General features: G+C 43.7%; 1 protein-coding gene across 2 annotated transcripts in view; it reads left to right on the top strand.

Moving 5' to 3' along the window:
* Nucleotides 1-12,547: 12,547 nt before the first annotated feature.
* Nucleotides 12,548-25,219, top strand: part of LOC126299298 (tyrosine-protein phosphatase 99A) — a 476,034-nt gene continuing 463,362 nt past the window's right edge. The window contains exon 1 of one of the 2 annotated variants that reach the window (XM_049991093.1): nt 12,548-12,896. In XM_049991093.1, the coding sequence (XP_049847050.1) occupies nt 12,827-12,896 (70 nt within the window). In that variant the 5' untranslated portion in view covers nt 12,548-12,826. The remainder of the gene's footprint in view (nt 12,897-25,219) is intronic. The other variant, XM_049991092.1, reaches the window with a different exon arrangement.

Here is a 25,219-nt window from a genome sequence, read left to right as displayed (position 1 = left end):
GACACTACAACTAAAACAAGAATAAAATGATACATACATAAGGAGATAAAAAAGGGGAACATAAAACAGAGTAAGGGGAGAAAATGGAGGTAAAATATACACTGACATGGAGACGTTCATGGGGACAGTTGCGATTCTTAAAACACAGGGAAGACACTGAATGCGCAGGCACATGTTAAAAGTCGGCCACAGTAGTAAAAACACTCGGGAACAACACACTTAAAACCCACTTGGAGCACACACGACGAACAATAAAACTGCCAGGTGGGACCTGCCGAGGGAAAAGGTCAGAGAGTATGGAAAAGGAGGGGAGAGCAAGGGGCAGCTGGGGAAGCGGCGGGATGAAGAGAGGAGGTGCATCAGTGGGTTTACGAAGAGGCAGGAGACACTTGGGGCGGGAGAGGAAGAGGGAAGACAGGGCAGGAGGGAGTGCAGAGACACTGGAAGGAGTCACAAAGGATGGAGGGGGAGTAGGATGGGGAAGCCGCTCAGGAGGAGGGAGGAGGAGGAGGAAAGGGACCCCATAGAAGGAGGCAGGAAGAAGGGGTTAGAGTTGGTACTTTTCCGTATCTCCCGACATCCTTTATACACCGAAGCGCCAAGGAAACTGGTATAGGCATGTGTATTCAAATACAGAGTTATGTAAACAGGCAGAATACGGCGCTGCGGTCGACAACGCCTATACAACAACGCTCTGGCGCCGTTGTTAGATCGGTTACTGCTGCTACAGTGGCAAGTGATCAAGATTTAAGTGAGTTTGAACGTGGTATTATAGTCGGCGCACGAGCAATGGGACACAGCATCTCCGAGGTATCGATGAAGTAGGGATTTTCCCATACGACCATTTCACGAGTGTACCATGAATATCAAGAATTCGGCACAGCATCGAATCTCCGACATCACTGTGGCTAGAAAAAGATCCTGCAAGAACCAGACCAACGACGACTGAGGGCAATCGTCCATCGATATGCGCTTTCAGAGCCAAAGGCACACTCGTATCCTTGATGACTACACGACGCAAAGCTTTACGCCTTGTCTGCGTCCGTCAACACCGACATTGGACTGTTGATAACTGGAAACACGTTGCCTGGTCGGACGAGTCTCGTTACAGATTGTATCGAGCAGATGGAAATGTGCGGCTATGGAGACAACCTCATGAATCCATGGACCTTGCATGTCAGTAGGAGACTGTTCAAGTTGGTGGGGCTGTGTAATGGTGTGGGGTGTGTGCAGCTGGAGTTATATGGACCCTTGAAACGTCTAGATACGACTCTAACAGGTGACACGCATGTAAGCATCCTGTCTGATTACCTGCAACCATTCATGTCCATTGTGCGTCCCGATGGACTTGGACAATTCCACCAGGACAATGAGACACCACAAACGTCCAGAATTGCTACAGAGTAGCTCCAGGAAGACTCTTCTGAGTTTAGGCACTTCCACAGGCCACCAAACACCCCAGACATGAACGTTATTGAGCATATCTGGGATGCCTTGCAATATGCTGTTCATAAGAGATCTAGTACTCTTACGGATTTATGGACATTTCTTAAGGATTCATGGAGTCAATTGTTGTTCGACGAGCGCAGTGGTGAGTGTCTTCAACACGTGGCGAAACCAAGGTGAAACCACGTCCAGACGTCGTGGAGTTGGGCGGCCATCCCATATTACAGATGTCAGACGTCGTACGCTGGGCCGTTTGGTAAAACAGGACAGGAGGCCAACTGTAGCGGAACTAACATCAGACTTTAATGCTGGGCAGAGTACAAGTATGACTGAACACACAATGCACCGAACACTCCTAACGATGGACATCCACAGCCGACGAGCCGTCCATGTGCCAATGTTAACGTCATGACATCGGAAACTACGACTGAAAATAGCACATGGCTATCGGCGCTGGACATTGGCGCTGTGCCAGATGAATCCCGACTCCTTCTTCGTCATGCCGACGGGAGGGCGCGATTCCGTCGTCTTCCAACGAAACAACTCCTTGACACCTATACTGCGGAACGGAGACTTGCTGGAGGTGGCTCCATTATTCTCTGAGGAACATTCCAGAGGAGATCGTGCAAGGCGCCTTAACGGCCAAGGAGTATCGTACGCTGGTTGCAAACAACATAACATCCCTTCATGACGGTCATGTTTCCCGACGGCGTGGCATTTTTCAACAAGCTAATGCACCATCTCACAACGCCAGGAGTGTGATGGAATGCTTCGAGGAACACAATGGCAAGTTCCAGTTGATGTGCTGGCTCCCCGACTGAAGTCGATCGAACACATTTGGTACGGTTTTGGAAATTTGTGGTAAGATCTTATGGGACCAAACTCCTGAGGTCATCGGTCCCCAAGCTTACACACTACTTTAACTTAATCTAACTTACACTAAGGAAAACACACACACCCATTCCCGAGGGAGGAATCGAACCTCCGAAGGGGGGAACAGCGCGGACCGTGGCAAGGCGCCTCAGACCGCTCGGCTACCCCGCGCGGCTATTTGGTATGTGATTGAACATCGCGTCAGAGCTCATTGCCCCCCCCCCCTCCCCGCAATTTACTTGAATTAGATGACTTATGACTGCGAATGTGGTGCCAACTTCCGCCAGCGACCTACCAAGGCCTCATTGCTTCCATGTCTTGACATGTCGACGGTGTTACCCTTACCAAAGGTGCACAAATGGTTAAAATGGCTCTTAGCACTTTGAGACTTAACTTCTGAGGCCATCAGTCCCCTAGAACATAAAACTACTTAAACCTATCTCACCTAAGGACACCACACACATCCATGCCCGAGGCAGGATTCGAACCTGCGATTGTAGCGGTCGCGCGGTTCCAGACTGTAGCGCCTAGAACCGCTCGGCCACCCCGGCCGGCAAAGGTGGACACACTGGCTGTTAGGTAAATGGTCATAATGTTCTGGCTGATTATACAGGGGTGGTCAAAAATAAGGTAACACCAAAAACACAACACATTACCGTGCCTCAGATGGTGTAGGAAAATCGTTGGCATTCAAAACATCTTCCACTCGTCCCATAATGGATAAGTACAGGTGCTTTGAGTTTTAAGGGAGTCCTATGCCAACGGCCTTGCATCAGTGGTAACACCGGTTCTCTTCAGATCACCGAAGTTAAGCGCTGTCGGGCAGGTTAGCACTTGGATGGGTGACCATCCCGTCTGCCGAGTGCTGTTGGCAAACGAGGTGCACTCAGTTCTTGTGAGGCAAACTGTGGAGGTATTTAATAGAGAAGTAGCGGCTCCGGTCTCGTAAACTGACATACGGTCGGAACAGCAGTGTGCTGACTACATGTCTCTCCATATCCGCATCCAGTGGCGCCTGTGACTTGAGGATGACACGGCGGCCAATCGGTATCGTTTGGCTTTCATGGCCTGTTAGGGTAGAGTTTAGTAAGGGAGTCCTATACCACTCTTCCTGCACAATAGTAGAAAGATCTGGTAACGGTGGTGGATATGGACATCGATCTCTTTAAAGTAGACTACAAAGGCTAAATAATATTGAGATCTGCTGACTGTGGTGGCCAGGGAAGGTGCGACAATTCTCCCCCATGCTCACAAAACTAGTCCTGGACGATGCAAGCTGTGTGAACAGCGGCCTTGTTGTCTTGAATCACATCATATTTGGGGAACAAACATTGTACCCTGGGATGGACCTGCTCAGCCAAAATGGTCACATAAACCTTGGCAGTAATAAAAGAGAAACCTTCTACATCTAAATGTACAGCTACTAGTCATGTCCTTTCCTTTTCCACTTGTAAACTGAGCAAACGAAAAATAACTATCTATATGCCACCATATGAGCTCTGATTTGCCTTATCGTCATGGTCCTTAAGCGAAATATACGTTGGCGGCAGCAGAATTATTCTGCAGTCAGCTTTAAATACCGGTTATCTAAATTTCCTCAACAGTGTTCCTCGAAAAGAACGTCGTCTTCTCTCCAGGGATTCCCTTTATTGACTTCACGAACCATCTCCGTAATACTTGCTTGTTGTTGAAACCTACCGGTGACAAATCCAGTAGCCGCCCTCTGAATTGTTTCGATGTCTTCGTTTAATCCAACCTGGTACGCATCCCGAAGACTCGAGCAATACTCAAGAATAGATCGCACTAGCGTCCTATACGCGGTCTCCTTTACAGATAAACCATACTTTCATAAAATTACTGGGAGACAGTAAACCGAAGTCGACCATTCGCCTTCCCTGTTACAATCATTAGATGCTCGTTCCATTTCATATCGCTTTGCGGCGATACGCCTAGATATTTAAACGACGTGACTGTGTAAAAAGCGCTCTAATAATGCTGTACTCCATCATTACGGGATTGTTCCTCTTACTCCTCTGCATTAACTTACAATTTACTTCATTTAAAGTAAGCTGCCATTCATAACACCAACTATAGTCACTGAACGAGGTCGCCTTCCGTACATCATTGCATCATCAGCAAACTGCCGCAGATTGATGCTCAACATGACCGTCAGATCATTTATGTATATAGAGAATAAAAGCGGTCCTATTACACTTCCCTGCGGCACCCCTGACGAAATCCACTGTGTCTGATGAACACTCGCTATTGAAGTATGTTAGCCATGCGGTCCAGGGCGCCTTGCCACGGTTCGCGCTGTTCCCCGCGTCGGTGGTTCGAGTCCTCCCTCGGGCGTGGGTGTGCGTGTTGTCCTTAGCGTAAGTTAGTTTAAGTTATATTAAGTAGTGCGTAAGCCTAGGGACCGATGACTTCAGCAGTTTGGTTCCATAAGAACTTACGACAATTTACCAAATTTCCGAAATATGTCACCTTTGCAGAAAGACAAGGGACTTGATTAATGCATGATAGGGCACCATCCTGTTTCCTATTCCTGGCATGTAAATCGAACACAAACGATGAAAGAGTGATGAACTGGTTGGTCCAGAAGTTCCTAGAGACCCTTTTCATCTAAACTTATATTTCCGGTTATGGGTACATTTAATGCAATGATGTATTCTACAGCGTGTTCCCCTTACATGTGACCTAATTCGACAACATGATATTGTCACAGAATGAGATTTTCACTCTGCAGCCGAGTCTGCGCTGATATAAAAGTTCCTGTCAAATTAAAACTGTGTGCCGCACCGAGACTCGAACCCGGGACCTTTACCTTTCGCGAGCAAGTGCTCTACTTTTTTTTTTTTTAATGATCTCATTTTGTTCGCTTTTGTTCGGTGTATCTGCTCGGGGCGGACGTCGTCAGACATCCGTTTAAGTTTGTTGTTGATCCATTAGCTCAGTTTTTTTTGTTTTTTTTGTTTTTTTTTTGTTTTTTTTTACACGCTCAGCTACCGTGCCGGCCAACGATCAGAGCTACCCAAGCACGACTCACGCCCCGTCCCTACAGCTTTACTTCTGCCAGTACCTCGTCTCCTACTTCGCGGGAGAGCTTCTGTGAAGTTTGGAAAGTAGGAGCCAAGGTACTGGTGGAAGTGAAGCTGTGAGGACGGACCGTGAGTCGTGCTTGGGTAGCTCAGATGGTAGAGCACTTGCCCGCGAAAGGCAAAGGTTCCGAGTTCGAGTCTTTGTCCAGCACACAGTTTTAATCTGCCAGGAAGTTCGATATTGTGACAGTTTGTGGAGGGCTACTAGAATGACGAGTGAGCACCTTCTTCACTATCAACAACTAGGTGCCATTCGTCGAACAAAAGACGCATATTTCAATAAGTATATGTTTCCGGACATAGGTTTATAGGATTTTTCGGTTCAGAATGGGTCAAATGGCTCTGAGCACTAAAGGACTTAACTTCTGAGGTCATCAGTCCTCTAGAACTTAGAACTACTTAAACCTAACTAACCTAAGTGCTGCAGGATTCGAACCTGCGACCGTAGCGGTCGCCCGGTTCCAGACTGGATTTCTCGGCATTTCTACTTTTGACTAGTACTCTCTCCTCTAATAATACGGGACACTTTTTGAAGGCACTTTGCACGAGGGTGTGCAGAAACGTAACGCCTCCGAATTCTTCATATGAAGACTTTTAAATTTTGTTTACGTAAATCAAACGATATTAATATTCTGCGTTTTATTCATAGTGTCTAAATATTTATTTCTCAACATAGTCCTCCAGGAGAGGACGCTCCATGTGTGGACAAACTCTTCAAATCGCACGCTACACACCGCCATGTTACACGCTACAAATCGGAGTCCACTAGTGGCACAGGGCTGTATCCATGTAGACAGGAAGAATAAAAATATAGAATGTAAATAACTTTTGTTTTATTTAAAAAGCTTGAAGAGTTTTCAGATAAAAAATTCGGAGGCATTACTTTTCAGTAAGCCCTCGTATAAGTAGGCTTTCCCCTGTGCGCTTCAAACATGCAGAACATTTTATCTGCCGAATGTTTGTTTTAGTTTTTTCCGGTTTTTAGTTGAGCCTGTGAAGGCAGATACTGTAATATGGAATATCCCAAATATTTTGTTCGCTTGGCAAGCCAGAATAACATCAGTTGGGCGTAGCCTGATAGCGATGGTAATGTTACCAATGACAGTTCCGCTGATATGGAGTCACTATATATGGTTTCCCTAAATTCCTTCACCTAAGAGGACGATGTAAACATTCCAGAATTAGACTCAAGAACTGCTGCCAACAGGAGTAACTTAGTAGATATCCTCGGTTTAGCGAAGAAACTCAAATCACTTAATAAAGTCAAATCTTCCGGTTCACACTGTAAACCAGTTACATTCCTTTCACAGTATGCTGATATAACAGCCTCATACCTAGCACTCATATGCAGTCGTTCGCTCTTCGTAAGTTCCGTACCTAAAGGCTGGGAAATTAATAGGTGCACAGGTCACACCAATACTCATGAAAGGAAATATGAGATTGACTCTCTCTGTGTCATTCTCAGTCTTGCTGTATTTTCAAGTTCTACTACTAGCCTGCATTCATCATCAAATCACTCATTTCTCGCAATTCTGCTCATCCCGACTATGTCTTCTGCTGCCTCTTTCACCGGTTTCTGGATCTTAGTCCATCTCTCTTGGATTCCCATTGTTTCCTCGCTGGGAGTCAGTGCATCTCTAACTTTTGCTTGATGTGCTTTCACAACTTCTGGGTCACTCAGTTTTTGTGTGTCCCAGTTTGTATTTTTCTCCATTCCAGGTTTGGACGTTACAGGTAGTTTCTCTCTCACTACAGTTTTTACAGCATACTGGTATGAGTCACAGTTAGGGCCCCTGCAGCTCCTCACATCGATAACTGACGTGGCATGTCGTGCCTTGACTAACACATAGTTTATTTGATTGACTACTCCACTTACATTTGATTTCTATGTTCCGAGATGTATTCTTTTATGAAGGAAACATGTGATCCTGATGATTATATTATTTCTAGCAGCAAACTGACATAACATTTCTCCATTCTCATTACTTTCTCTATGTAATGTGTATCTCCCAGATACTCTTCCATTACCACTTCGCCCAAGCTGTGCATTAAAACCCCCCCACAACTAAGAACAGATCATACTTTTGTACTTTACTGCATACCCTTGCTAGATCTTCATAAAACTTTTCCTTTGTTTCTTCTTCTGCGTATTCTGTTATTATCGTTATATTTCTCAATTTCCCTTTCACTCTGTCCGCTAAATCTTTCATTTGCGGGTTCAAATTCCTATACACTTTCACTAACCTCGTTTGTTATTATGAATCCCTGCCTCTTTCACCGGTTTCTGGATCTTAGTCCATCTCTCTTGGATTCCCATTGTTTCCTCGCTGGGAGTCAGTGCATCTCTAACTTTTGCTTGATGTGCTTTCACAACTTCTGGGTCACTCAGTTTTTCTGTGTCCCAGTTTGTATTTTTCTCCATTCCAGGTTTGGACGTTACAGGTAGTTTCTCTCTCACTACAGTTTTTACAGCATACTGGTATGAGTCACAGTTAGGGCCCCTGCAGCTCCTCACATCGATAACTGACGTGGCATGTCGTGCCTTGACTAACACATAGTTTATTTGATTGACTACTCCACTTACATTTGATTTCTATGTTCCGAGATGTATTCTTTTATGAAGGAAACATGTGATCCTGATGATTATATTATTTCTAGCAGCAAACTGACATAACATTTCTCCATTCTCATTACTTTCTCTATGTAATGTGTATCTCCCAGATACTCTTCCATTACCACTTCGCCCAAGCTGTGCATTAAAACCCCCCCACAACTAAGAACAGATCATACTTTTGTACTTTACTGCATACCCTTGCTAGATCTTCATAAAACTTTTCCTTTGTTTCTTCTTCTGCGTATTCTGTTATTATCGTTATATTTCTCAATTTCCCTTTCACTCTGTCCGCTAAATCTTTCATTTGCGGGTTCAAATTCCTATACACTTTCACTAACCTCGTTTGTTATTATGAATCCCTTTCCGGCTTGTCCTGTTCTTCTGTCTGTCCACTATACAGCAGAGAATACTGTGGCATATTTATCTGTCCTTGTCCTTGCCATCTTATTTCTTGCAGCGCTACAATGTCGTACTCGATCTTCCTGATCTCATCAACTATTTCTTTCATTTTTCCAGGTTTCAAAATTGCTCGTACAGTCCATGTACTATTGCCAAATATTTTTCTTTGCCGAGGTCGTGTTTTTTGTGTCTCATCCACCAACCGAGGCTCTTATTGAAGTTCCGTAATATGTCATTTTTACAGTGTGGGGTCATCGGCCACACGTCCAACCCCCATCTGGGAGGACCTGGATTTCTTTAGGGTTTACTCCCCTAGGGAGATCTGCTTCCCTACACTTACAGAGCCCTCCCCCCCCCTCCCCCCTCCACCGCGCTATGTTGCATGACACACTTCGTCTGCCTCCTCAGGCAAGACTTGTCCGGCTTGGGTGACCCTGCCAGTAGCTACGCTGCCGTCGGCATAGCTGTCGACTTCATCGAGGCACGCAAAGCCTCCCGCCCGGCACTGGAAGTGCCTACGATAAGGCGGTGTCCCCTGAGAGGGGAAAGACACGCTGTGCTTTATCCTCAGCAGCAACAGAAGGCACTCTCTCTCGCTGACAGCAAACCGACACTTTAGTTTTAAAATGAAGAAAAAAAACCGAGCAGCCGCCACAGTGGGACCATGGAATGGTTCCATCAAAAGTAATCACCGTACGTATCAAGACATTCATCCCACTGGGAGACGAGACGGTGAATTCCTGTTTCATAGAACGCAGTCGGCCGACGACGGACCCACAGCCGCACCGACCCTTGCACTTCCTCGTCCGACTGAAAACGACGTCCACGAATGTCTTTTTTTCTTCTTCTTCTTCTTCTTCTTCTTCTTCTTCTTCCAAGTCACCAAAGGCGTAAGAATCACACGGCTGTACTGTAGATGCTGCTGTGTTTCCCACCCAAATTGCTGAAGCATAGACTTGGTCTCATTGGCATTGAGGGTTGCGGACATTATCGTGCAACAGTATAAGCCCGTCCGACCGCCCGACGGCAAACGGTAAAGCCAATTGTGTAAACATCTCGCATCTCCCCCGGCAAATAACTCCAAAGCTGTTCACACAATTACTGGTAACGTCATGACTTTTTTTTAACTGCAGGAATCATATGGTAGTGGAGTTCGGAGCGTGGAACCACAATCAATGAACAGTGCTATGAAGACACTTCGCAGAAATTACGACGCACAATAACGTCAAGACGCCGAGGAGTGCTGTCGGACGGAATGATCCTGTTGCACGATAACGCCCCCCCTCCCCCCCCCCCCCCCCTTCCGACGCTCCGCGCACATAGCCGATCGGCCGAAGTCGGGAGCTACACTTCAGTTATTTGGCTGGGAAACTCTGCAACAGTCTACGTAAAACCCAGATCTTTCAAATCTTTGGCGATCTGAAGAAAGACGTGCGTAAACGTCAGTTTCAGTAAGACGAGAAAGTGCAAGAGTGAGTGCGGTTTTGGATGCCTCAGCGGCCGACCGCGTTCTACGAAACTGCCTCTGATAGTCAAGGTTGTACGGTAGAACGCGTTGCTGAGGAGGAGTCAGGGATTATAACGCAATGAAAGTTCAAATGGCTCTCAGTACTATCGGACTTAACTTCTGACGTCATCAGTCCCCTAGAACTTATAGCTACTTAAACCTAACTAACCTAAGGACATCACACATCCAAGCCCGAGGCAGGATTCGAACATGCGATCGTAGCGGTCGCGCGGTTCCAGACTGAAGCGCATAGAACCGCTCGGCCACTCCGGCCGGCAAAGCAATGAATGAAGTTTATAAATTAAAGTCAAGACAATGTCAGGGTCGTTAATGTAAGCCAGGATGGAGAAGCCGTCACTCATATACAGGGTGTTACAAAAAGGTACTGCCAAATTTTCAGGAAACATTCCTCACACACAAAGAAAGAAAATATGTTATGTGGACATGTGTCCGGAAACGCTTACTTTCCATGTTAGAGCTCATTTTATTACTTCTCTTCAAATCACATTCATCATGGAATGGAAACACACAGCAACAGAGCGTACCAGCGTGACTTCAAACACTTTGTTACTGGCTATGTTCAAAATGTCCTCCGTTAGCGAGGATACATGAATCCACCCTCCGTCGCATGGAATCCCTGATGCTCTGATGCAGCCCTGTAGAATTCCGTATTGTATCACAGCCGTCCACAATACGAGCACGAAGAGTCTCTACATTTGGTACCGGGGTTGCGTAGACAAGAGCTTTCAAATACCCCCACAAAGAGGGTTAAGGTCAGGAGAGCGTGGAGGCCGTGGAACTGGTCCGCCTGTACCAATCCATCGGTCACCGAATCTGTTGTTGAGAAGCGTACGAACACTTCGACTGAAATGTGCAGGAGCTCCATCGTGCATGAACCACATGTTGTGTCGTACCTGTAAAGGCACATGTTCTAGTAGCACAGGTAGAGTATCCCGTATGAAATCATGGCGATGTATCAAGGAAGTACAGTATATACTGACGAAACTAAAATGAGCTCTAACATGGAAATTAAGCGTTTCCGGACACATGTCCACATAACATCTCTTCTTTATTTGTGTGTGAGGAATGTTTCCTGAAAGTTTGACCTTACCTTTTTGTAACACCCTATATGTGACTCATACTATCGTCGCCAACTAACAAGGCACTTGACAGTTGCTTTCCCCACCTCCCACTTAACATGCGAATGTTATAGTTCATTTGGCGTTTCAGCTGCACGCATTATTAAGTAACGAATTTTTGCCGTTTAAATAAACTAGTAAAATTGCATGGTCTGTGTTGTCTTTATATTAGACGACACTAGAAGAGCACCCGAATGATCAGAGGGTTGTTTAACTACAGAGACAGAAATACTTACGCGGCAGGCATTCGAAGAAAGACACACAAATATCTCGTAAAAACCTGCCTAGACAGAATTCGAAGTGCAAGTTTCCCGCGTGAAATTTGCGAATATCCCTCAATCCGTATGATACCACAAAGATACTTGCAAAACCAAACTAATGATACCACGCACGGAGACACGTAAGCAATTGTCTTCCCGCACTATCTTCGAATGGTTCGGAAAGAAAAGAAAATACAGCGTGTATTGAAGATTACTCTCTGCCGCACACTTCATAATTTTTCGCAACGTTTAAGCTATTTTGACTTAGCTCAGATATTTAAACTTAAACCCTTAACAGTACTGCATCCATTCTGTCTTTAGAAAGAATCTTCGTTTTGTTCACGTAGGAAGCGTTTCAACATTTGTCGTATTACAGGATAATTAATATGGTATGAGAAATTGATGGTTTAACTCTGCAGGCAGTCGAATCCAAGTACAACGGTACTATGCGAATTCCATTTTTTTTTTTTTTTCATGAGTGCCACCTCTCATAATTATTATTCTATGATGACAAAAATCAGCTATAGTTGGAAAATGTATACGATAAATGATTTGTATATATCGTCATAGTTTAATTATTAATCTCATCTGAGTACATTTTATACCCAAGTGCGCAGGAAAATTAAAACGTGCAAATAAATATTTAGCGGGTTAAGAACCACTGTAGAATATTAGATCCACTACTTCTTTTATCTTCCCCGTACACTTATTTTATCACCTAAACAATATTCATTACTAGAAACTTGGCATTATGAACAACAATGAAAGTTCCATTGACAAGTAGTCTGTATTTAAAGAATGACGACTAATTAAGCTAATTACAATTAATTTACACATGAAACGATTAAAATTTTTTATCTTGGGTTTCAAGTTTACGTTATCCACCCTAGACGCGCTTCATTATGACTACTGTTAATCTACACAAAGCGTTACTCTAGCGCAGCATTAACAGTGCAAATAATTAAAATTGTTTCAGCATTTCTATAGCGGAACAAAAGAAGCAGAGACGGATACAGGGATATAGGGCTTAGATTAAAGTGTTCAACCTTTTAAGCCGAAAGTACATCATCTGCAGACAGCAGTAATCATTCGTTTCCCTGTAGGCTTTTTGTTCTCTGCATCAGCCGAACCCACATTTTGTTTTTTATTGTTTCTGCTCCTGAAGAGCGTCGACCTGCGTATGTTTCCCTGAGCAGCCGCTAGATGGCAGAGGCGGCGCTTCCCCCAGCAATGTCGCCCTGAGAGAGCGGGCGTACAGCTGTCTCGTATTTACTGTGTGAATGGCGTCGGTTGTTGTGGTATTAATGCGGATGTGTGACAGATGTCGCACTTTCGGGTACTTTTAGGAACAGATCATAAATTACGATGTCTTGTAAGTGTTCGGAAAGCGTAAAGATGTTTTACCTATGTTATGGACAGTGTTTCCACTAGTGAAGGCAAGTGCCGAGACATGAAATGACAACTTGGGAGTGTTCGGAGACACAGCTATGAATCTCAGCGGGGCCGTGCTCTTCTGTCTTTTCCTGGCAGCGAATTCGGACGAGGAAACTTCAGGAGGTAAGCCTGCTTTTTAACACGTCTGAAAGCGATCAATACCACGCGGCATGTCCACTGACTGCATGAGCAACTTTAACTAACAAAGGAACCAGTTTATTCGTAGCCACTTTAGCCTGTGCACATAAAACCGCAAAACACTTATTTTTTGAATGAATCATGCGGAGTTTCTGTCATGAAAGTAATCGTCGAGCATCCTATCTCAGTTACATTGACACACATGCCCCGCATCTCGCATGTGCAACCTCGTTAATTTTTCATAATGCACGCGGGGCGTTTGCCGTCTCTTGCTGACAACTCCTGATTTTTCTACAGAAATCCACTGCACTTTACTTTTTATCCTCGTTTTAATGACTGTATACGTAAACTGTAAGCTGTTTTGTTTCTGTACTTATATTTTGGTTTCATTCCTTCCATAGCAAGTCACTTTTAAGACAATCGTACTTACTAATAAATAATTTGGCTTTTTTAACGGTGTTGTCTGCAGCATTTGTGCGAAATATATTTAATAAATATTTTACTGACAATAATATAATTAGTTGTATTCTCGATTTCCAAACTAATATACATAATTGCTGGTAGATACTTTGACAAATAGAGACGTTCGAGCAAGATTTTGGTTCGATTCTTTAGTAAATTGCGTAGTTTTTGTTTTATTACTGTCTACTATAACTGAAGCTTGCATATACACTTGGAGTATAGTGGGCTGCAACACAACCTGATAACAGTGACTGTTAAAGACTCGATGAAAATGTTCACTCGATAATTAGTGCTGTCTTGGTTGTCAACTTCTAATATGATTTTCTTTTCGCGAATCCGTAAGCGAAATTAATTGCTGCTAATACAGCTGACCATTCATAATTTCGCGGTTAAGCTACTCTGGGTGACGCACGCGAGCAAAGACTCAGCAGAGCAGGAGAACTAAGCCCGTTTCCAATTCTCCGGCGTGCTGCAATGAGATGCACAGTGTTGCAGTAGCGAGAATATCTTGCATTGTAAGAAAAGTCCCACGTTGTTCTGCATTCCTACAAGTTATTGTTTCTGTGTTTGATATTCGTTAATCATCGGTAACAGCAGATTTTTTTTTCCATTTTTGTCTTTCTGACAAGGGAATATTGGTTTGTACCCACACTGCACGTATGCCACAGATAAGCAAGTGGGGGAAAATGATAGCTTGTTTTGGATGCAGTTCATGGCAGTATTTTACTCTTCAGTTATGGTATTCAAGTGAGCTACTGAGAAACTGTAGCGAAGAAAATGTTCCATATCTGTCCGGGCGAAACATTAACTTCGAGTCACTATAAAGAAGCAATTACGAGTATAACAACACAGCTCTCGTAAAATTGGAAATGTGTGAAGTACTTCTTTATGCATGCATACAGACTGTGATTTGTGCGTGTTATAGTTCATATGTCATTACGCGTATCGAACCTTCTCTGTACATTATCGTGCAATCATTCCAATGACATTAATACATGGCTATAGGTTGAGTGATGTGTAGGACTTGTATGTCCAGTGTTCCGCATTGTTTTCGCTGCTGCTTATTGGTCCCTCTCAGCTACGTGCTTTAAGAATATAACTTTCCTTATAGTACCGAACTGATCCACGTCTTCAACTGAAAAATATGATCAGTTATCCATACTGGCTAAAGAATAATAAATCTGACGCACAATTTAATTTTCGTTGTACAGTAAAAGGCATAGTATCATCTTCTATGGAAGCAGAGTATGGGATGCAAAACAGAGTAAATATCTGAGCTGGTCTTGTTTTGCTTTCTTCAAAAAGGTCAAGGTTCAATTCCCAATTTACGGTAGACTAGAGACCATTTTTTAATTAGATCAGTTTTCTATTTCATTTAATTCCTTCGAATTTTAACTAGGCCCTTGAATAATGAAAATAGCAACAAGGCATCACATAATGAGCGTTACTCGGACGTGTTAAATTAGCAAAATTTTTTGAAGTTACTAATTCCTAATGCTTGTATACTATTCAGTCATATTAATGTGACCACCGACTATGTTAGACATTCGTTGTCGTATTGCGGAAACGGAGCGAAACGTCTGAAAGCAAACACACTGCAACAATCGCCGAAAGGCACCAGGCCGGAGGAAGGAGTATTATGGTCTGGGGAATGTTTCCGTGGCATTCTCTGGGTCGTCTCGTCATTGTGGAAGGCACAGTGGAGCAACGGAAGTATGCAGCTATCATTGGGAGACATGTCAACTCCTACGTACAGTTTGTTTTTTCTCGGCACGAGCCCTTTGGAGGTTCGAGTCCTCCCTCAGACGTGTGTGTGTGTGTGTGTGTGGGGGGGGGGGGGGGGTGTTTAGCGTAAGCTAGTTTAAGTTAGATTAAATAGTGTCTAAGCTTAGGGACCGATGACCACAGCAGTCTGGTCCCATAAGACATTACCACAAATTTCCAAAATTGCATCGGCACGATGGCATTGACCAGCAGGACAATGCAATGTACCACACAGCTCGCAGTGCACGTGTGTGGTTCGAATATCACCAGGACGAGTTTACCGTACTCCCCTGGCCACCAAACTCCCCACATTTAAAACCAGTCGAGAGTCTATGAGGCATCTTGAGTGGGGTGTACGCGCTGTGGATGCTCAACCGAGAAACCTAGAGTATCAGATCACGGCGCTGTAGTCGGTATGGCTCCACGTCCCTCTCAGGACCATTCAGAACGTCATCGATTCCTTTCCTGGACGTCTCGCAGCAGTCCGCGCTGCGAAAGGTGGTTATTAAGGCATCTGATCACATTAATGTGGTTGGTCAGTGTAGCTACGTGGGTTCTTTGCTGTGCTCTTCGACTGTCCTATCTACCTGGATATGGCGTTAACGTATTTCTCTGGACTTTGTCAAATGTCAAACAGATCCAATTTGTTTCATGATCAACTCCGTTAGTAGTTACAAACAACATAATACGCTCATTGAAGATTACACGCTCTACGGTCGGGTAATGATCCTGTCCCCCACATTGATTCATCTTGACTGAATCATGAAGACAAAAAACCAAAAACTGCAACACTGGATTAGAATCTAGAACAACCTACTTTATTTTATAAAGAATAACGCTGAAATGTTATATTTCAGTATTCAGCGGATGTGTGTTCTAAACCACCACAATGTTTCTACTTTGTAGTACATTGTTGTTAGCACAGGCAATAATCTGATCCCTCATTAGTCAAGTCATCAAATTATAACCCGTAGGAACATCTTAGTTTGGATATAGCCGAGGAAATCATGTTTCTACCACACGTCCACAATTATCTGGTGGGCAAAACGAATTCACTTTAAGCGTAAACACCTTTATTGTGTTTTACAGTTTTAAATAAGCCTCTCTCATGCACTCATGCACAAAAATTTGATAGAATGACGTTTAACATCTGAAGCAAAATTATTTACACAAGAACAATGAAGAAAATCAGGCATGGTCCTCTTAAACGCATCTGGGCTTAAGTTATATAGGAAAATATATCTAAAATCTGATGGCATGAAGGAGATATTTAACACCACTTTTCCGGAATCTGGGTCTGTTCTAATGGCTGTTCCGCTACCCTCAATTTCCTGCGTGTAGACACAGTAGCAGAAGTACACTTCCTTGTAAGATAGGAAGAATATGTCCCAATGGATCATAGGATCTTTTGTCACATAGCGTGCCTTTTAACCCTGAGAAATTTTTGTTCGCTAAAATTTCAAATTTGCGCCTCGGTCGGAATTCCATGTTGAACTGTGTGCATACTGTAATAGGCTAGTGAGACAGACTTCGTGTTGAAGCCGAGAGCATATCACTCATGTAGGGCCATGAGTTGTAAATCACAGTTATGTTGAAGCCGACCTTAATGTCGTGTTTGCTTTATTTTGACACAGTACAGCAGTCAGGTGGGGACATGTGCTTGCAGATAGCCGGAGATACGGAGGTAGACTTGGGAATGAGCACGCTCTGGTAAGCTCACAGGTGCAGTGCTCTTCAGGTCTGTGCGGACGATTTATCGTCTATTGCTCGTCGTTTATAGAAATTTATTGCCCCGAAACTACTCAGTCTGTTGCGGCTTTGTTTATGTGTTGTATAATGGGAACTGTGGGCTAGGGAAACTCTGACGACTGCCAGTGGAGAATCAGGATATCCCTAGTGTGAATACTACCGAACAGTTAAAACGAAGCATTTTAAGAATCATGGCGAGATGCGGCTACAGAATGAGTTCATGGAAGCGATCAAACATCCAGCCCAACCGAACTGACAGCTTTAGGAGGAAGCAACAAATTAAAAATAAAAACAACTCGCCAGCATCACATGGTAGGAGCTGGAACACACACCTGTGCACTCAAAGATGAGATACCAAAAAGCAATGGCGAGGAATTCATTACTATATGCAAATATGCGACTGAGACGATAAACTGAAGAAGGTATGATGTGGACCAGCTAGAGAAAGGAGAGAGAAAAATGCTGAGGAAAATACTGGAGCCTGAAAGAGATGGTGAAAGCGAAGGTCTAGGGAAGAACTATACTTGACCATGAAAACAACATAAGGAGGAATCAGACTGTAAAAGACAGTAGGCTTATTGGGGGACATGCTATCAGGATGATCATGGATAGAGCTGACCAAAATAGAATGCGAGACAGTGGGTAGGACAAGAGGAAAGCCAGAGACAGGTACAGGAAGTGGACAATGAGCCACCAGTGCTGCAGCCAAGAGAAGATGATACTGAGCAGCTCATATGAAGAACGAGAGAGAAGCAAGGAGAGGATAACAATGCTCTGGAACGATGAGGCGAAAAACCAATACACGAAGCGGTTATTCATGATTCTACAGAGGCCTTAACTGAAAGAAGGAAAATGTCAGACGACTAAGAGGGAGAGCGGCCAGCATTTAGGTGTCCCCATTTTTGTAGAGTGCACATCAAACTATTCAGACAGTTGCAGAGCAATTCAGTTCGTCTGGCTGTGTTGTAGGCAAATTGCTCCATATGATACGACAGTAGGTTCTTCTGCCGGAAAAAAATCCAGTAAGAGACTTTGCAAGTCGTATTAGAGAACTGGTCTTATCCCGCCAAATACTCTCTGCGTGAAAATACCGTCGTCAGCTGCCTCACAGTTGTCCCATTTGACAAGCAGGATGCATCGCCTTTCCCCCTGTGATCAGCGTAGGCCGCGACTAATCAATCCAGGCTCAGTCCTTTCTTGGTCAGAGCGTTCAATGTGCCCATGCTAATCTGTGGCCTGTATGTCTGGGTACAAGTGTCGGGTCGGGCCTCTGTGTCCCATAACGAGGAGATGGTGAGTGATTTGCAGTGTATCCCGTCTATGGTCTGTTACAATGCGTGATAGTCGCTAGCAACATGTGAAATCAACACTTTGTGGCCCGCGGCGGTTGTCTCTTGCTGCTGTGATTTTTCCTGACTCGAGTTACCAGGGGTGTAGCTTTAACACCGTGGCACTTGAACAGCTTAATCCCAACACGACTTAGGATACTGAGTGGCCCATACGTCGGGCACCCACGATCTACCTGCGATCATCTTGTCAATCCTGTGCTCGGCCGGCAAACCGACGACCAGCGCTAGAGCTGAAGATGCCGCAGGTATTTGACACACCAAACTGCCCTACTCGTGGCAACAGGAGCGTTATCTCTAACATACCGGCTGTGTCAAATTCAGTTCCTCGTGAATCTGTAAGGCGATTTCAGTTTCAATTATTCGAAACATTTAGGCCCTCGTTAGGTCTGTGTCATTTTAACCTTCATCAATGACCGGTATGAAGCACTAAGCATAAGACCTGTTTACGATTAGCCCGCTCTTGGTTGAGCTTACGCTCTCCGCACCGATGTTTTCCACACGGTAGTATGGGTTAGTGACAGAACTCCCTTCGCGCGGACCATCGAAAACCGTCTAATAGGGCTCTAGGAAAATTGCATCCACCTGATCTTCACAGTGCCTTGATGTTGGCAAACACTTAAATTATATCAAAAGAAAAGGTGGGAAACTGTGATAGATACACCCAGTGGCTGTTTATCTCCTACATGCTGCACGATTATTGGTTGACAAATACGTGCTTCACTTGGAATGTCACGGTGTTGTACAATGACACGAACAAAGATTGCCCTGACAGAATAATTTAAGAGTCCAAGAGCAGAGCATTGTGCATGGCCAAGTACAGAAGTGCCACCGTTCACAACTCTAGCGATCTGTGGAGCTTCAGCAAGATTTTTTACGTCCTCAAATATAAGTGATACAATAGTGTATACTTCGAGATTCATTGCAGTTTCACATCTGGCGGTTTACGAAAGGACGAGCGTTCGAATCTAACTGGAGTCCACTCTCACGTTTAAATCTTAATTTGCTACAAATTCTGCAGTTGTAGGCTTTTCTAGGTTCCACATTCTGTCAAAAGATTCCATTTTATAATAGTCTAATCTTTAAGCAAAGAGATAAATGTTCATTATAAAGATATTGAAAATGGATGTATTTATTTGTAATTGCTTCGACCGCCACCTGCTATCTGTATAGTTTTTACCTACGAGAAACGTATCAGATGATTGGCATACGTCATAAGTCTGCTTCAAAATGGCTGATGTAAATGTCCGCGAGTGAAAGATTGCTCTATTTAAAAACGGTGTTAGTGCATTTGAGGCACGACATCATTACGGTGTTGATGCTTCCACAGCAAGGAGATAGATTTGACGATTTAGGGATAATGGTGAGGTAGCTGAGACGTCCAACACCTGGAAGACAACGATTATTTACAAGGAGACAAGATGAAGAATTGGTCAGGGCGGCCCAGAATGCTCCTTTGTCACTCATCCGGGAACTATGGAGAGTTTCACATTTCCCAGACTCGTGGAGAACTTGTCTTAGAAGATTAAAGGACCATGGAATCAGGTCCCGTCGTGCTCTTATCAAAGAACCGTTGTCTGACGAAGAAGCCGTGGATACACTTGCAATTGTGAGTTCCTGGGAAGATGTCGATTGAAGGAAAGTCCTTTTCTCCGACGAGTGCACAATTGAGTCCCCGAGCAGAGGTCCTGCTCATGTTTACCGCACAGATAAGCAACGATATGACTCGCGCTTCGTGGCCACACACGCTAGAAGCTGACGCATAAGCGTGAAATGTTGGTGCTGAATGTCTTACGTGGATGCAGGAACTTTAGAATGTGTGCAAGGCAAGTTCAGTTGAGCATGCTATGAACATTTCCTCGAAAATGTAATCATCCATGGAGGTCGACTGTGGTACCCCGAAGCACGTCTCAGTTACCAACATGATAATCATCCATCACACACTAGCATTAGGATTCAGAGCTGGTTTCAAAGGAATGAGAGTATTATTCATTGCCTTCCGTGGCCGCCAGAGTCACCTGATCTCAATCCGATAGAGCACGTAAATTCTCATCTTAAAAAGACTCTGCAGGACAATTTGCCAGATCTTCCTCCGGTGACTGTTAATGCCCCACGGGACTTGGTTCATCCTTCATGGGAGAGAACTGATGTGCATAAGGACTTTTTCCATAGATTTGTCAATTCTATACCTCGAAGATTTACAAGCTGTTCTTGATGCCAATGGCATATGGACAAATACTGAAGCTAAGCGTAGCCTACTCTTTATTTTGTATCATTTCATTTTTCTGTCCGCCCACGGTAGCTGAGTGGTCAGCGCGACAGAATGTCAATCCTAAGGGCCCGGGTTCGATTCCCGGGTGGGTTGGAGATTTTCTGCGCTCGAGGACTGGGTGTTGTTTTGTCCTAATCATCATCATTTCATCCCCATCGACGCGCAAGTGCCGAGTTGTCGTCAAATCGAAAGATTTGCACCCGGCGAACGTTCTACCCGACGGGAGGCCCTAGTCACATGACATTTACATTTATTTATTTCATTTTTCTGTAAAAGGCCTACATAGTTATTAGGCCAACAATATTAATTTCAAAATACAAATCTAGTTGCTACTATATTATTTGTATTTTTTGGGAGGTCATACGAATATCACCCTCCAAGGAAGATTATTTGTATCTTTATGAGAGGTCAAATGAATACCACACCCCACGGAAGTTTATTTTTATGGGCGGTCAGATGAATATCACCCTCCAAGCATGATTCTTTTTGTTATGAGAGATCTGATAAATATTTCGTTTCAAGGAAGATTTTTTTTAGACATCAAATTCTCAAACCATAATTAGTTATTTACCGAAGACAATACTGCAAAAGTAAAAAAAGAAAATATACTTTAAGAACAAAAAATAAATAAAGCACGAGACATTTGCGACGCCAAAAAAAAAAGGCTGCAGTGAGATTCGATCCGACACATACTACAGCTACCAATACAATAAGCTGACACGCTACGAAGCAGCTAAACATCTCGTCTTTTTGGTGGAACAGTGGAATACGGCTTCCGTAGTTAAACGAATATTAAAATGGAAACGGATCCGGGAAGGCACATCCGCTCGCTCGTGTAAACCGCGAGTAAGGATTTACAAAAATATGCCAATCAACTGATACTTTCTCTTCGTTGAAAACTATAGAGATATCAGGTAGCAGTCGAAGTAATTACTTATAAATACATATATTTTCAATATTTTTACTATGCCCGTTTGCCTAGTTGTTTAAAGATTAGAGTATTATAAAATGGAATCTTTTGAAGAAATGTGGACCCTTGCCCTACACACACACACACACACACACACACACACACACACACACACACACACACACACACACACACAAAATTGACTCTAGTTTCGAACTCCTGTCCTTTACGTTCGTTAACCGTCAGCCTATCCATTCCACCACTGAAATGTGAAACTCTCGTCGTCGTAGTAATTTCACCGAAGTGGAGTTCTTACAAGTCAACCGTCTCTACGTGATCGAATAATGATTTTCAAAAGAAATGATACCATGAGTTAAATTGCAATGAATCTCGACATATACTGTATCCTAACTATTACACTGCTTATATTTGTCAATTTAAATACTAATCTGAAGCTCCGCAGACCGCTAGAGTTGTGAACACTGGCCCTTCTGAACTTGGGCATGCGCAGTACTCTGTTCCTGGACTCTGTAAATTATACGATAGAAGTTGAGCCTCATTCAAGTTTCTCACCAAGTGAGGTAACACAGCAGTTACTCTTCACTTGCATTCAGTATGAATGTGGTTCAAAACACTGTCCGGCTTTCTAGAGTGTTGTTATGTCGAATAAGACGAGTGCCGACATGTTTCCCTATACTTCACCCTTCCGAGCTTCTGCAGTGTCTGTAACGCCTCTTCGTCGAAATAACATTAAACCCTAATCTTCATTTCTTTGAGATTCGCTTAGCGAGTAGTATGCATTTACATGTTTAGAAAATAAATCGAAGCATAATACTTAAGTTTTGTGTCTACCAATGAGTAATCACACCCACCATCGCGAAATTGGAAACTCTCGTCCTTATTCTCCATCACATGAAACTAACTGTTCTAGATGTTTTCGTTAACCCTTATAATAGTCGTTATTCATTTGCAAAGGGAGGGTGCTAAACAGCTTGCTTTACAAGACCTTACGACGGCAAGGTTCCATTTTATAAAATCTTGCAAGAGGTGGCAAATGGTAATAATATGACAATATCTAAAAGTAAAACTAAGATAATGGTACTCCATGTTAAGGAGCACTTAAGAGCAAAAGTAATAACTGATGATAAGGCACTAGATCAAATAAATACTTTTAAATACACAGGATGTGAGATCTCATATCAGGCACAATGATCAAGAATAGAAACTGCAAACATTTCAGCGGTTGGTTGGTACTATAAATCGCACTCTCCTCAAAAAGTTAGGAAAGAAACAGTACTAAAATTTTATAAATTGATGGCAGTGCCAGTTCTAATGTACGGGTCAGAGATTTGGACCCTAAGCGTCAGTTAAAAGAGGAGCACTGAGGCACCAGAAATTAGACTCCTGAGACCTCTGCCTGGTTACAAACACGTAAATCCGTAAATCGGATAAAAATAGTAACGTAAGGACTCAACTAAGTGCCAAACGCATACTTCAGAAAATAGAGGAGGGGGGAAAGAAGTGGCATGAATACATTCAAAGACTGCCAGGAGAACGAATACCTAAATGAATATACAAATGTACGCCTCAAGGGAAAAAGAATTTTGGGCTTCCTAAGAAGAGACGGAAATATCAGCTGGAATCTGCTTGAAATTGAAACAGGCCCGGATGTCTACACCAAAACTGCTTACGATGATGATAATGTGAGAAAACAGTGACTTTAACATTATAAGCAACATTTAAATAAATGTGTATATAGGTACCAAGTACGACAATGAATGCACATACATGCGTCACAAATTCTTACGCATGCGAGCAAACGCACATATATCTACATCTACATCCATACTCCGCAAACCACCTGACGGTGTGTGGCGGAGGGCACCTTGAGTACCTCTATCCGTTCTTCCTTCTATTCCAGTCTCGTATCGTTTGTGGAAAGGATTGTTGGTATGCCTCTGTGTGGGCTCTAATCTCTCTGATTTTATCCTCATGGTCTCTTCGAGCGATATATACATAGGAGGGAGGAAAACACTGCTTCACTCCTCGATGAAAGTATGTTCTCGAAACTTCAACAAAAGCCCATACCGAGCTACTGAGCGTCTTTCCTGCAGTCTTCCACTGGAGTTTATCTGTCATCTCCGTAACGCTTTCGCGATTACTAAATGATCCTGTAACGAAGCGCGCTGCTCTACGTTGGATCTTCTCTATCTCTTCTATCAACCCTATCTGGTACGGATCACACACTGGTGAGTAATATTCAAGTAGTGGGCGAACAAGAGTACTGTAACCTACTTCTTTTGTTTTCCGATTGCATTTCCTTAGGATTCCTCCAATGAATCTCAGTCTGGCATCTGCTTTACCGACGATCAACTTTATATGATCATTCCATTTTAAATCACTCATAATGCCTACTCTCAGATAATTAATGAATTAACTACTTCCAGTTGCTGACCTGCTATATTGTAGCTAAATGATAAGGGATCTTTCTTTCTTATGTATTCGCAGTACATTACACTTGTCTACATTGAGATTCAATTGCCATTCCCTGCACCATGCGTCAATTCGCTGCAGATCCTCCTGCATTTCAGTACAATTTTCCATTGTTACAACCTCTCGATATACCACAGCATGCGTCTCTTTCCGCAGTTCTGGCTCGGGTTTTCTGTCTCTTATCGCTTCTTTGACTTTGGCAGTGATATGAAAAACGCCATATTGCACGGCGGTTCAGAGTACCAGTTAACCGTAGATCTCATCTGCAATCGTCTCCGTGAGTTACTTTCGAAGTTGAAGAAAGGCAAGAGTATACCAACTCCATGAAAACCACGCCTAATAAAACAAAGCTGCGTTCATACGAACCCGTGGGTTCAGGACATCTATGACTTACGGATCCCCTTATTTTCACAACTGTAATACGTGGAGCTTGCTGCTTCCTTCATTGCCATATCGTCTGCCAGTTCTAGATATCACATGACAGCTAGAGTTGCATGTGTAGGAAGGATGTGCTGTACTATGAAAGTCATCGCAGATGCCATCCAAATGAATAATTTCTGTAACGACGCAGCAGAAAGCTGGTTCACGGACATTACGTTTCCGGAAGCGTGCGAGACAACTCCCTCTTGTCTGTGAGAAGGGAAGGAGGGCTGCCACTAACGAACCGTCTATATCAGTAATTTGTTATTTCCTTCTGACACCGACCAGTGACATTTGGTATCAACAGTGATGTAACACACGGATAATTCTGTCGCAGCGAGCTGTCTGCAGCTAGTTTCCCCCCAGAGGCTATATGACTCACTACCCAGCAGCGTAATACATCCTTCCCTGCCTTTGCACGAGGAGCCTTGTCGCGGAGGGCCTCGACTGATTATATACCGAGAAAATGTGCGTAGTTCATTTCGTAAGGACCCGACGGTGTAAAGATTTGTGAAAAATAGGTGCCCACATCCAACGGGCGTTTCCTCGGAGGTCGTTACATCGAATTCGTAGGACTGTGCAAAGTGTTTGCAACAAAATGCAGGCCTTACAAGGCTTTAACTTTTCAGCAACCTATCTCTTACTCGGACTAAAAATAACGAGATACTATGCTCTAAGTAGTGGCTTTGCAAGTAATAGTGAAAACCTTCCGGCGCTGACCGTACACTCCTTGGTAAATTAAAACGAAGACATTGTTACGACTACAGGTGCTGCGAAATGCACTCTTTCCTCAAACCCTGCCACATACACCACCGCAGTCGCAACTTGACGCTTCGCCGACCATAAATATAAAAACGTCGGAGGCAGCAAGGGAGGCATGATTTCATCTGTC

Source organism: Schistocerca gregaria, chromosome X, assembly GCF_023897955.1.
Source record: "Schistocerca gregaria isolate iqSchGreg1 chromosome X, iqSchGreg1.2, whole genome shotgun sequence".
Lineage (NCBI taxonomy): Eukaryota > Metazoa > Arthropoda > Insecta > Orthoptera > Acrididae > Schistocerca > Schistocerca gregaria.
The sequence above is the reverse complement of the archived record's forward strand: the minus strand, read 5'-3'. Positions and strand labels throughout refer to the sequence as shown.